Consider the following 14,539-nt stretch of genomic DNA (forward strand, 5'->3'; position numbering starts at 1 on the left):
GACTGCACACACGCTGCCTTGTCTTTGTCCAGGAAGGTTTTCAGAATGATGCCACCTGTTGATCCTTTTATGGGTTCATCTTACAGAGGAGGAGACCCTGAACATAAAACGTCGTGTCCAGCAGAAGAGGAAACCGCTGGAGGGATGCAGCTTTTCTTCGCAGGTCAAAGCAGCAGAGGTGAGGGAACCCAACACTCGGCAAACAGTCAGACAAACTGATGAATGTTTGGCAGGAAGTGGGTATTCGCCACGGTCTAAACTAACAGAGTGAAGAGCTGGTGAACAAATGCAGAGTTTATCCATCCCGTGTGGAAGACGTTAGATGAATTCATTCATTTAAAATCCGTGATTTATTTATTTTATTTATTTTTAAATAATAATGCGTCAACTATGTTGTGAAAGTGATGACTGTACAGTTTGCTGCCCAGCTGAAGCTTCATGCACACAGAAGGGGCTGCAACACAATCATTTAAACGAGAAATCAGACTTTTGGCTGTGAAATAATCGACTGTGGGGACAAAAATCGACACCACCCAACAGTAACAGAGGTGATTGCATGTATGAGGGGTTTGTTTTATCATTTTCAGTGGGGAAAAAACATTTTGTCACTCATCCTCAGTCTGAGGACCAAACACTACATCCACATGAATCAACATTTCCAGACCTGGATGATTCAGTTGAATCAAGACAAATTATTTAATGTGGTGTTTGGTCAGTTTTGAAAGCACTAAACCAAATCTGGAGTACAGGTGTCTTAGACAGTCTGTTAGTACTGCTAACTGCACAGTAAAAGTACTTCAAAAGGCTCCAGCAACACATCCTTTAGACAGGTCCACTAAACATCAAGCCTGAACACAAATGAACAGGCGAGTTTTCACACCTTTATTTCTATGGGGCTGACCCCCTGCTGGAGCCTCTGGTGGACATTAAAGGAACTGCAGCTATGTTAGTCTTGGCGGTTAAAGGTCGGAGTACATGTGTGAAAAAAAGCTTTAAGAGGCTGAGCTTGGCAGCTGTTATGTGTCACAGAAGTTGTAAAGTAAATATTGGTTTAAGATGCTGACTCAGATTCCTGAATGGGTAAATAAACAGTTTTTCCTAGTAAGGTCACCATATCTGATTCCATGTTATGTTCACTGCTTGCTTCTGCTGCACATAACTTTATTTTTTTAGCCTCTTTAAGTTTTGTCCACCTTCTTCCTTCTGATCCCGTTTAACTCGTAGTTTTGGAGCTGAAACAATTTCATTAATTCTCACTCATACAGACTCTCGTCTTCAGTGGAATAAAGAAGAAAATCTGTAATTAAATCATCTGCTTGTAACTTTCAGATTGTTGTAGTGACCAGAACAAAACCTTTTATCACCTCTAATGAGTGTTTTATGTCGGCAGCCTCTCCGGTCGACCGTCTGCTCGAGGATGTGTGTGAAGTGCAACAAACCGAGTAACGACAGCAGCAAGTGTCAGAACTGTGGGAACAATCTATCGACGCCGCCGTGCCAGCAGACTACGCTGCCCACCCCGGCCCTGCGGCCCTCCATCAGATCCCAGCCCTCCTCTGGACCAAACAGCCTGCAGCAAAACTTTTACAAACCGGTCGTGACCGCAAGGGTTCCCCGCGGGGACGCCCTGTCCACACGGCTCGCGACCACCAGGGGGACCCTGCTGCCTCTGAACAACGGGAGGACACCCCTGTTAGCAGGGACGTCGAGCTGCTGCGCGGCCAGAAACCCACCCAAGGCTACGAGGACGGCGACGGCGGCACAGCAGCACGAACTGAACGATCCTAGTGAGTAAAGCATCCGAGCTTTTCATCGAGCTTCTAGGTAAAGCAGAGTGTGGAGATGATGAATTCACTCGTCGTGCATCACTTTGTGGCTGATGTTGACAGGAAAGTGTAAAAAATATTTAATAAGTAACTGCAAATAAGTAAGTACAGTAAAATGAGATTAACAAGTAGTCTCTGTAATTTAAGATGGCTTTTCTGCTTTTGAAGGATTTGGTTTCGGGTGATCGTGGCTCAAGAGTTGGGAGTTCGTCTTGTAATCAGAAGGTTGCCGGTTCGAGCCCCGGCTCGGACAGTCTCGGTCGTTGTGTCCTTGGGCAAGACACTTCACCCGTGGCCTACTGGTGGTGGTCAGAGGGCCCGGTGGCGCCAGTGTCCGGCAGCCTCGCCTCTGTCAGTGCGCCCCAGGGTGGCTGTGGCTACAATGTAGCTTGCCATCACCAGTGTGTGAATGGGTGGATGACTGGATATGTAAAGCGCTTTGGGGTCCTTAGGGACTAGTAAAGCGCTATACAAATACAGGCCATTTACCATTTTATATTTTCATATCCAGTACCTTTCCTGTTTTTCTCTCCGAGATAGAAGCTTTAAAAGACTTCCCCTAGAAGTTCCACATTTTTGGGGGCTCAGGATGGAAAAACCAATTAATTTGTCGACTTGCTTCCTGTTTACTTTTGGGTTTTGCATAGTTTATCATACTGGGATAAGGCGTCCTTTTGATTGATTAAATGAGATGTTCTGGGCTTTTACTTTAACTGCCTGTCCTGAAGTTGATCCCACGTCTCTCATATTTTTAGTTTGATAGAAACTCGGTGATTGAAAGCTCTCAGACTTATTTTCAGTAGCTGTTTGTCCTCGTGCTTGAAGCCCGTCGTCGAGAGTGTCTCCAGTTTTTACAGAAATGCAGTTTTCGCCTGGTGACCGATCGGGATTAGCCGATTCATGTCTGCACACCACCTTCAGTTTGTTTAATGAAGCCGTGCAGGATTTGAAGATTCTCAGAGTTAAAGTTCATCGAGGGATCAGATTCGTAGTCATTTTGTTTGTCCACGTGTTTGGCTGCTAGAGCTGCACAGAGCTCAAACATCGGAGGCTTCGTATCAACCGGAGACGCTGAGAGACCGAGCTGACATTTTAAAGGCTTATAGCAAGAATGTACAGTAATTATTCCACCAGTGGAAGTGCATTTTTAAAAAGCTAGAAAAATTATGTGCTTCTAGTTCTGCCGTGTTTGAAAAGACACAACCTGAAAATCTACATCACTCCTCATGCAGGTCCAGATTTGTGTGGTTTGCTTTTTGCACATATGAGTAATGTCGTGTGGTTGAAAGGTTTCCGCTCACTTCAGGCACAAAGCTGAAAATGAGCCAGCGGAGAGACGTTTAACAGGGTTTCATGTTCCCCTCAGTCGTCCTGTCCAGTGATGAGGAGGAGGAAGAGGCCGACAACGCCAGCACAGGAAGCGTCAACAGACTGGACAGCGTTTCCCCTCGACCCGCCGACTCCGCTCACTCCTCTCCGGCGCCCTCCGGAGGCAGGGTGGAAGCGGCAGTGAAAAGCGTCGCAGAGGAGGAGGAGGTGAACCTGGACTTCTTTGAAGAAATGGTGAGCACGAAGATCACGATACCTCGGCGAGCGCGGATGAAAGATCAGGTGAGACGTGGTGGGATGTTTTTGGGGCTCGTCCGATTCCTCCTGTAGCTTCACCGCAGATAACTGATGCTTTTCCTTCTTTTCTTCCACAGTTTGGGAATCAACCTCCCGAGCAGTTCTCACCGAGGACGAAGAAACCCAAAATTGAGTCCAGCCTGTGCGACAGCATCATCCTGGAGTGTCGGAGCGTAAGAGTGGGATCTCTACGCAGGATGGTGACGAAGCCCGTCGTCGTGAGTCTCTCCAGTTTTTATAGAAATGTAGTTTTCAGTCTCGGGATCAGGATCAGCTGAATTGTGTCAGCACACCACCTTTGGTTTGATTGATGAAACCGTGCAGGATTTGAAGATTTTCAGAGTTAAGATTCATAGAGGGTGGGTCTCAGATTTGGTGCTTCTTAATCATTTTTCTCACGTTTTGAGCCCTCTGAGTGCAGAAGCTGGAATCATTACATTTTCAGGGCTGGAAAAAACACATTTAAGCTTTACAAACTGCATCCAAGTCAATTTTCACCCACTTAGAGTCACAGTCTAAACCTGCGTCACGTCTGTGATGTAGAGGAACACGAACGAGCTTCGGTAATTAAGATGCTTTGTGTGTTTTCTGATGATTCACTGGAGAAAACGTCAGAGTGCCTTTTCAAACGTCATATCAACCAGAGTGCTTTCCATTTAAGGCCCATGTATTCACTTTCTTAATGACCAATCAATTCTCCAGAAAATAGCATCACCATTCCCGGAAGATCCCTCGGATCTGTGTGTAGAGAGCAGGAGGGCGTGAAGCGTCTGATGTCTTTGCATTTCCCTCACGATCAATAAGAAGTAGAACTCCGAGATGCAGCTTTACTATTTGATCTTTTCCAATTGGCTACAAACAGTTTAGTTGTTCCTATGAGCATTAATACCTGATCCTAAACCAGCTCTTTGCTCCTGCTGACATTCTCTAAGCCTGCACTTTAATGCTGGTTTTTATTTGTATTATTGAATGTCAGACCTTTGAAACAAAATGAAAATGAAACACTTTTCTTCTTACGCTGATTTAGTCAAATTTTTGAGATGTTGGGAAGTCTGTCAGCTTACAGCTTCAGTGATCACCGTCGGCCTCTGTTTTTATTACCACTATTCATCGGCAGCACGTTTTAAAGCTCAGTTTTTAAAACCTTATGATGTAACTACAGCCCAGCCTATGCAGCAGTGTATATGAATGACTAACGTCAGATTGTGGATGGATTATCTCAGTTGTTCTCCTGGCTGATGTTTGGTCCGTTTACAGCATCCTGCCATGTGATTGCATTTGTCCCTGACCACCGAGAACGCTCACGTTAACTTTTATCAAGTGGAAAAAAGTTAGCGTTCATCCTCCAGCTTAAATGTGTTTATATTATGTTAACCATAGCTGTGTAGCTAGCCACCACATAGCACAGCATTATATATGAGCTAGCCCAACTTCAGTAACCCTACAAACGTCACTGCTGTTTAGTTTTCTGTCTCCATTTATATTTGAAGTGATGGCAGAGCTGTACGTTTTAATTTTGTCAGAAATCTCTGAGTCAGAAACTCAGAACTTGTATCTAATATGTTTAGGTGGAAACTAGAAAGCTAACTTCTAACTCCATTAAATTTCATAAATTCTGTTTTCATGGATGTCTGGATGTTAAACTTTATTGTTGCACCTGGTAGAGCAGCCACACTGATCACTTTATTACAGATGAAAGAAAGTAGACCGTCTGTAACTGTCAGTGATGCTGCAGTGTTTGTTTGACTTTGGGACCTGAAGCAGAATTTGGACCCAGAAACAGCTAGTGATGTCTTACTGACCAAAGAGCTTAAGCATGCACCTTTAGCATGTCACTCTCGTAGTGCAGTTTCACGTTATTTGTGAAAACAGCCACTTACCCATAACTGTGATTGGGATGCTGCAGTGCCATCTCTTTCATGTGAGCACACAGGGGAACCTCTGGGTTAGCTTAGGATAATTAAATCCTGATAAAGAGAAATTAATTCGATTGCAGTTTTTACACAGAACTTGAGTGTGTTTATACTTTCACTCCACTTCTGTGTTCTCTCAGGGACTTTAACTTGGATGATTTTCAAAGTATGAATTTTGTAGTGTAAGCTATTATACAAACCAAAAAAAAAAATCAGCGGTGGGGGATGAAGGGGTCTATTTTTCATTAAATGATCTTTTATGTTAGTATTCTAAGAAGAGTTTTAAACACTTACCAGCAGCAAGACATAAACTGCTGATATGTGAAAAATGACTGAATTTGTATTAGAAGAGTTATAAGGATCTACAGTAGACAAATCTGCTGGTAAATAAATAAATAAATAAATAATAAATAAGATTTAGACTTCTGGCAGATTAAATAAACAGATTTAATTAGATGTACCGTAATTGTAGTTGCCATTTTTTGTGGTGTTACCTTATGTGTGACGCTAGGGGTCACTTTTTGTGTGTTAAGGTATGGCGTGTTTATGGAACTGCATTTAAGGTAGACACGGGTAATTGGTGTCAGGTGTTATTGGTCAGAAGAAACAAACAGCTTGTGACCGCTGCACTGTTGTGATTTTTATGATAAATGATGTTGGATAAAGAAAGTTTGAATAACTAAAACAACCGATGGAATGCAATAAAGATGTTAAACAGATGCGATAAGTACGGCTGGAGTTATTGGACTGTGACAAGAAAATTCATAACGGTGGCATCGCGTCACCCCTGCCATCGAACACCTCAGTGGCTTCAAGCGTAGGCTTAGCCTCTACCGATGTACAATGTAAAAATAAAAATGTTTTAAAACCTGAGATTTAAGCCTCAAATTTAAAAACTGATCGAATCCTGAGTCCGGTGAGAATAAATTAGTCTGTCTTGTTCTTTTGTCTCCTCAGTTTTCCATCGAGCACATCCAGCTGGAGACCAAAGGTATGAAGCCGCACTAATGATGGCATTAAATAACTCGCAGAGAGGAGGAAGATGATGATGGACGCTGAACATTGCTTCAGAGTAGAGCTGGGCGATAGTACGATAACGATATGTATCGCGATATAACTTTTACTCGATAGAGAAATTAAGCTATCGCGATAGACTTCGCCGCTCTTGTCCTCTTAAAAAAAAAAAAAAAAAAGGTCAGCCGATCCAAATTCAGTAGCGCAGAGCCGAACCAATCACAGCCGCAGCGTCACGTCGCGTGACTTGTTACGTACAGCACAAGTGCCAAGCCGCACGTGTGTTTGTTTGGGAAGCAGCCAGCGCGTAATGGAGGAAATGAGTGTACCGACTAGAAAAATCAACCGAGCGTGACCGAAGAGAAAACAGATGATGGTTCCAATGCCGGAGAGATTGTCGAACGGAAGAGCCATAGAAGTTCCGTAGTGTGAAGGTATTTCGGCTATTTCAAGTCTGACAAAAAACAGAGTAGCGTGCACTGTAAATTGTGCCGAAAGCAAGTCTGGAAATACAATAAACTGGTGCATGCGTCACACTGTGCGCCACGTTATTGTTTCGGTGAAATGAATTTCTACAATACTGTTACTGTTAATTCTACTCTCTGCAGTGTTTAAATGCTTACATATACACACAGTTACTGTCCCTCCACACATACGACTCGGTTCTGCTTCTATGCCCCAGCTTTGTTTACTTTTTCCCACCGAGGCTTCTAGACTTCTGATTGGCCAACATTTCTGCACGGTTAGGAATCTAGCGCCACCTGCTGCTTTGGCATGTTCATAGCAGCGTTTTCCTTCATTTCTGCCTTTATGTGTGGACGGGATTATTTTTTTAAAACAAAAACAGAAAATCTCCGTTTTCAAAAATACCCGTGTACGTGTGGACGTAGCCTCAGTCTCTGACTGGAAGCGCTAATTCGTCATTCGGCTTTTGTCAGACTAAAGTAACTGTTAAAACTGTTTGAAAAGCTCAGCTATACAACAAGGAGAGATTGAGAATTTCCTTTTAGTTCTCAGTTTATTTGATATTGACAAAAGTTAGTCAGTTTTGTCTGTTCTTCTGTAAAACAAACTAAGATTTATTTTTAGAATTAATATTTTGTTTCTAAGTGGAATTGACAATTTAGTCTGTTTCGTTTGTTCTATTTTGAAACTTAAACGCTTTAGCGGCTGCCTTTTGTGTAGTTTGCAATATTTGCCTTTATTTATCTGAAAAAGTCTCATGTTCCTTAAGTACATCTACCCTGTTGAACTTATTATGGGAAATAAATATTTAAATAAGAACAAGCTGCTGATTATTTCACATTTTACTTGTGAGCAACGGCACAATTAAATCTTACAAATATAGTTATTTGGCTTATATCGTGATAGATATCGTTATCGCCTGAAATGAAAAAAACATATCGTGATATGAAAAAAATCTCATATCGCCCAGCTCTACTTCAGAGAAATGCAGCTGTGCAGTTTCCTCTTTGTGCTCGTCAGCAGAGATCAGAGCTGTTACTAGGGGGAGAAAAAAACCCTGAAACTGCAGCAGACTGCAGCACGCTGCCACTGATCAGATAAATGATTAAATAAATCACATGACATCAGGGTGGAGGAAGCCCGCAGGGTGTCAGGGGCAGGTGTTTGGTGTAAATTTCCTAATAATTAATAACACTTAAATGAACCTGTGATCTCTCTTTTATAAACCGATGAAAACATGTGGAGGACAGAAACTCTGAGCTTCAGCAAACGTGAAAATAAAGTTGTTGTTTACGCAAACGCACCCTCATGGCGTCCCTGTTCGTTTTTTTTGTTTGTTTTCCTGAAATGTGTCCATTTGTCCACCTTCAGGCTCAGAGCGCGGCACTGTAGAGAAGGTGTGCCTTCAGGCGTCGGAGCTGATCAGCTGCGAGTGGTGCAACGTGCGGAAACTTCCCGTCTTGTTCTTCCAGACGACCCCGCAGGAGTGCCAGCGCCTGCGCACTCAGCTCAACATGTCCAAGGAGAAGGGAGGCCAGTGGTACGACTGCACAGGAGACGGTGAGTACACAAATGTTTCCTTGGCGGCGTGGCATTGACGTGTCTTCACGCTGAGTCAAAGTAAACTCAAGTCAGACCGCTACCCCTTCTCGCCGCCAGAGTCGGACGAGAAGTACATCGTCCTCATCTTCGAGAACGGCTTGCCGATGAAGGAGCAGATGATCCTGGAGGACATCCTGGGCGAGATCGGCAGGACCAACAAACTCATCCCCTTCCCTGCCAAGCTGCCCTTCGAGGAGGCCAACATCCGACTCGTCAACTACAACAAGGCAACAAAGCAGAGGGAGGAGAAGGTGGGAAACCTGCAGATCTCAAAATAAAGTCAAAACTGGGCTTATGTAATGTTCGAGGTTAACGTTTATATGTACCAGTATTACATTTATGCAGTAAACTGGACGCCCTCTGGGGATGGGTATCGTTTAGGTTTTATCCGATACCAGTACCAAACCGGTACTTTTGAAACTGTGCTGGAAGCAGTGCTTAAAGAATGGAGAACACAAACTTTGTCCTAAACCTCTCATGTTCAGCTGTTTCCCACTTTTTCTTTGGTCATTTTAGCCTTTTTAGCCAGGGTGAAGGGAGTATCTGCCATCAAACAAGAAGACAGCCGCATGTAACTACGACAGTGTTTGCTAGTTCACCTTACATGCATTAATGTAATAACGTGGTTAGCATACTCAACGTAAATTACACACGAACAACATTAAGCTACTCGCCCAGAGAAGAACGGCTGCTGCTGCCATCATCATCCGTCATCATTTCTGCTACACTGGCAGGGCTAGGGGCCAGGACTCTCCTTTTCGGGTTCTTGGGGGATGTTGCTAACTCCGGGTCCGATAACAGGCACCACACCCGCAGTAGATGTGCTCGGTGTGAGTTCTTGCAGCAAGCTATCAAATACGGTGCATTTCTCGGCTTTAAAAAACCCTGATATGCGTCACCAGGTGTTTCATGAGATTCAAGGCGTTACCTCCTTTGCACAGTATCAGCTTAAAGCACTTGTTGCAGGCTGCTGAGTTTGCATCTTTTGCTGTGGAGTACAGCCAGACTTTTGACCGCTTTGCTTTGGGCATTTTTAATCTGTAGCTCTGCTCTAAAAGAACGTACGTACCTGGGCCCGCCTACTATCCTCGGAAAGGTAAAATGATTGGCTAGAATTCAAATTGTATGACATCTCAGGGGGAAAAAAACACCGAAATAAAGCACCGAAATGTGCGCTGCTTTTCGGTCTGGTTACTACCGTTTATGACAGAACCGGTGCCATAATTGCACCAGATACCGGTACCCATCCCTAACGCCTGATGACTCATATCCACTATCCACCCCCAGGGCTGAAAAATAAATTGATTATGGCATGTTTTTATTTATAAAAACACGCCATAATCAATTTATCTATATGGTCATATTTATGTGGTATTGTGTTATACCACAGTGACTGCAGCTGGTCAAACAGTTTAAGATTAAAAGCCAGATTTCTTTTCCCTTTTTTTTTTTTTTTTTTTTAAATATTGCGCTACCTTTTATTTCTTTTTTTCTTTCTTCTCTTCTTTGCTCTCTGCAGGTGACGCCGGTACACACCCCACCCAAACTCACCCCCGCCTCCTCCCCAGTAACCAAGGCTTCACAGGTCTCCCCCGTAGCATCCGTCAGCATGCCTGTGCGCACGCGGATGGCCACCCGACAGCAGACCAGCGCCTTCTTTGAAGATGATGAAGACGACATGACCGACCTGCAGCCCACCTTCTCCGGACCAATCATCAAGTGAGCACCTCTGCTGCCCCCTGCAGGGCTTGTTGACCTGTTCAATTCAAAACTAATCCTGCAGTTTAAATCACAGCGTCACGTTTACTTTTCAGTATCAGGAGTCGTTTAACTGTTTGCCCTGTCGATGGCGCTGCTGTTACCCTCATCTCTGTGTTGCAGGTTAATGGTGTACCCTCCTCCTCCAGCCAAAGGTGGAATAACCGTCACTAATGAAGACCTGCACTGCCTTAATGATGGGGAATTCCTTAACGATGTTATCATAGACTTTTATTTAAAGTAAGTTTTCATGTCGTCTATACTCAAGATCATTCTGGGGTTTTTTTTGTTTGTTTTGTTTTTTTAAGGCTGAGATCATTTTCGGTGACATTTTCTTCCTGTCCTGTTTAGATATTTAGTTTTAGAGAAGTTAAAAAAAGAAGATGCACAAAGAATCCATGTGTTCAGCTCTTTCTTCTACAAACGGCTGAACCAGAGAGAGCGCAGGAACGCCCCGGACACAACAAACCTGCCGTGAGTGTCGCCTCTGCCTGCACCGGATGTTTTTAAAGATAATTGTCTGACGGTTTGACTCCTAAACCTGACTTCTTTTGGTTTCCCAGCATCCAGAAAAGGAAGCACAACAGGGTAAAGACGTGGACTCGACATGTTGATCTATTCCAGAAGGATTTTATTTTCGTTCCTATCAATGAGTCGTGAGTGTCTGGATCTGTACTCGGCTGTTTTTCATGGGAAGCTTTGGTCCTGTGAAGCCGTTGAAATGCTGAATGACGGAAGCTCTGTTTCTATTTCCTCAGAGCGCACTGGTACCTGGCCGTTATCTGCTTCCCGGGCCTTGACCGTCCGGTGCTTGAGCAGAACCCGCTGTACCACAGCCTGTTTCCCGCCACCCTCACCGCAGAGTCTGAGGAGAACATCCCGGACCACTGCCGGCCTCTGTCTCCCGACAGAGACGGGCTGGACAGCTCCTCGGAGCAGCTTTCACCCGGAGGAGCTCCGGAGGGGTCCTTGGACGATCTGACTGATGGCGAACTCGCTACTGAAAGCCCTGCATTCACGGAGGGTGGGCAGCAAGAGCCCTCTGCAATGTCAGGGAACGGCCAGGTCAACGGCGAGCAACAATACACGAGTGAGTCGAGCACCGGGGCTCTGACCAGTGGTTCAGTAAGGGCGTTTCAGAGAAACACGGGGTAGTTAAACTTACTTAATACACCAGAATGTGGTGAAGTTTGAAACGTTCGTCTCTCGAGAGGCATTTAATGAAAACAAAGCTACATGTTGCACACAACGGCGTAGCAGGGAGTTTGCCTCACAGAGGCATCTTCATCACACCCTTCTCACCCTGCTGAGGGTTTGATGAAAGTTTGTATTCAAGTTTTCTTCTGTTTAATAATCTGTTGATTGGTTTCTGCGATTTCTAGGCGGATTGCACAGAATCAGTATGTGCTACGGTTCAGGAAAAATGGACGACGACCCCTACACCTTCTCCGATGACCAGAGCTCCTGTCAGGTGCTTCAGCCTTCATTGAGTGTTTCGTGTGTGTGTGTGTGTGTGTGTGTGTGTGTGTGTGTGTGTGTGTGTGTACGTACACACACTCAATGAGTTCTGTGTCTGTGCAGGACGAGTGCAGCGAGGACGGGACTCTGGCTGAAGATGGTCTCGGCTCCGACGCCTCGAGCCTGACAACCAAACAGAGCCTTTGCAAACAGTGAGTGCACGCACTGCTGCTACTCCACCTGCAGAGGGCGCCGCTGCCCTGCTGAAGCAAAGAGCAGAGCAAGCCCTCGCTCACACAATCGTGTGTTCTCTCTTTCAGGCCTTGTATTCTCATCATGGACTCCCTGAGAGGCCCGGCTCGATCCACCGTGGTCAAAACTCTGAGAGAGTGAGTGTCCACATCTGCACTGACAAACATCTGGCTCATTCCTGGTATTCGTCACTGTTTAAGTCCATGTCGTATGAAAATAGGCCAATGATCATTTCTATATAGCTTGTCTTACACGATTAGCCCCCTCTATCACAGGAAACAACTCTAGGTATCCAGTTATTTATTTTTACAGTCACTGATTTATTTATATATTATGTTATTTCTACTAATATATTCTTTTAGCACTGTAGCCTAAAATGCTCATTACTTTTGCATAGCATTAATAAATGCCTAACTTAACTGAATTAAATAAAATGGTATTATAAAGTCTTTATGGTTAATTAAAAGGAGTAAACTGACAAAAATGTAATTTTAAAATCTTGGACCTGCTCACCTGTAGCTGTGCTACTCTGCAACCAAAACAATGAGTGTGTCTTTACCGCAGCTTCAAGTTAATACAGAACACAACCAAAGAAACCCGATGCTGCAGTCAGCTAAGTTTGATGCCTAATCTTAGAGGAGACAAACATTATCAAAGAGATGGTGTCTGTCTCCTGAATCCAAACTAGAAGCTGGTTCCACAGAAGAGGGGCCTGAAAACTGAAGGCTCTCCCTCCCATTCTACTTTTAAATACTCTAGGAACAACAAGTAGGCCTGCAGAGCGAGAGCGAAGAGCTCTAATGAGGTGATATGGTACTATAAGGTGATTAAGATGGGGCCTGATGAAGACCTTGTACAGGGAGTGCAGAATTATTAGGCAAATGAGTATTTTGTCCACATCATCCTCTTCATGCATGTTGTCTTACTCCAAGCTGTATAGGCTCGAAAGCCTACTACCAATTAAGCATATTAGGTCATGTGCATCTCTGTAATGAGAAGGGGTGTGGTCTAATGACATCAACACCCTATATCAGGTGTGCATAATTATTAGCAGAGGGATGCAGCAGTCTCAAAATTGCAAAGCTTCTGAAGCGTGATCATCGAACAATCAAGCGTTTCATTCAAAATAGTCAACAGGGTCGCAAGAAGCGTGTGGAAAAACCAAGGCGCAAAATAACTGGCCATGAACTGAGAAAAGTCAAGCGTGCAGCTGCCAAGATGCCACTTGCCACCAGTTTGGCCATATTTCAGAGCTGCAACATCACTGGAGTGCCCAAAAGCACAAGGAGTGCAATACTCCGAGACATGGCCAAGGTAAGAAAGGCTGAAAGACGACCACCACTGAACAAGACACACAAGCTGAAACGTCAAGACTGGGCCAAGAAATATCGCAAGACTGATTTTTCTAAGGTTTTATGGACTGATGAAATGAGAGTGAGTCTTGATGGGCCAGATGGATGGGCCCGTGGCTGGATTGGTAAAGGGCAGAGAGCTCCAGTCCGACTCAGACGCCAGCAAGGTGGAGGTGGAGTACTGGTTTGAGCTGGTATCATCAAAGATGAGCTTGTGGGGCCTTTTCGGGTTGAGGATGGAGTCAAGCTCAACTCCCAGTCCTACTGCAAGTTTCTGGAAGACACCTTCTTCAAGCAGTGGTACAGGAAGAAGTCTGCATCCTTCAAGAAAAACATGAGTTTCATGTAGGACAATGCTCCATCACACGCGTCCAAGTACTCCACAGCGTGGCTGGCAAGAAAGGGTATAAAAGAAGAAAAACTAATGACATGGCCTCCTTGTTCACCTGATCTGAACCCCATTGAGAACCTGTGGTCCATCATCAAATGTGAGATTTACAAGGAGGGAAAACAGTACACCTCTCTGAACAGTGTCTGGGAGGCTGTGGTTGCTGCTGCACTCAATGTTGATGGTGACCAGATCAAAACACTGACAGAATCCATGGATGGCAGGCTTTTGAGTGTCCTTGCAAAGAAAGGTGGCTATATTGGTCGCTGATTTGTTTTTGTTTTGTTTTTGAATGTCAGAAATGTATATTTGTGAATGTGGAGATGTTATATTGGTTTCACTGGTAAAAATAAATAATTGAAATGGGTATATATTTGTTTTTTGTTAAGTTGCCTAATAATTATGCACAGTAATAGTCACCTGCACACACAGATATCCCCCTAAAATAGCTAAAACTAAAAACAAACTAAAAACTACTTCCAAAAACATTCAGCTTTGATATTAATGAGTTTTTTGGGTTCATTGAGAACATGGTTGTTGTTCAATAATAAAATTATTCCTCAAAAATACAACTTGCCTAATAATTCTGCACTCCCTGTATGGTGTGGGAGAAATTAAAAAAAAAAAAAAAAATCCACATACCAGCGAATACTTGGAGTCATGGCTGGAAAGTTCAGAAAGTTGTTTTTATTGTTTGTTGTAAAATTTACAGTTTTTATAGCAGAAGATTTCTTTTTAAAAAGCTGCTGCACAGTCATCAGTTATTTGATTACCTGTTGCTGTTTGCACAAAATCATCATTACTGTGTTAAACACACATTTTAAACCTAATCAAGAATGTCAGCATAAATATTTATGAGAAACCCAAACTGTATGAAAATCACTT

At 43.9% G+C, this 14,539-nt stretch overlaps 1 protein-coding gene across 2 annotated transcripts in view; it reads left to right on the forward strand.

The window, feature by feature from the left end:
* Positions 1-14,539, forward strand: part of senp6a (SUMO specific peptidase 6a) — a 29,724-nt gene that overhangs the window by 13,909 nt on the left and 1,276 nt on the right. For both annotated transcript variants that reach the window (XM_026194822.2, XM_026194821.2), the window contains 15 exons: positions 87-178; positions 1,391-1,787; positions 3,193-3,437; positions 3,530-3,670; positions 6,323-6,356; positions 8,216-8,404; positions 8,504-8,697; positions 9,966-10,165; positions 10,328-10,444; positions 10,556-10,678; positions 10,768-10,860; positions 10,963-11,294; positions 11,587-11,675; positions 11,786-11,874; positions 11,983-12,051. In XM_026194822.2, coding sequence (XP_026050607.2) covers positions 87-178; positions 1,391-1,787; positions 3,193-3,437; positions 3,530-3,670; positions 6,323-6,356; positions 8,216-8,404; positions 8,504-8,697; positions 9,966-10,165; positions 10,328-10,444; positions 10,556-10,678; positions 10,768-10,860; positions 10,963-11,294; positions 11,587-11,675; positions 11,786-11,874; positions 11,983-12,051 — 2,404 coding nt within the window. The remainder of the gene's footprint in view (positions 1-86; positions 179-1,390; positions 1,788-3,192; positions 3,438-3,529; positions 3,671-6,322; positions 6,357-8,215; positions 8,405-8,503; positions 8,698-9,965; positions 10,166-10,327; positions 10,445-10,555; positions 10,679-10,767; positions 10,861-10,962; positions 11,295-11,586; positions 11,676-11,785; positions 11,875-11,982; positions 12,052-14,539) is intronic.

This window comes from Astatotilapia calliptera, chromosome 15 (assembly GCF_964374335.1).
Source record: "Astatotilapia calliptera chromosome 15, fAstCal68.1, whole genome shotgun sequence".
Classification (NCBI taxonomy): domain Eukaryota; kingdom Metazoa; phylum Chordata; class Actinopteri; order Cichliformes; family Cichlidae; genus Astatotilapia; species Astatotilapia calliptera.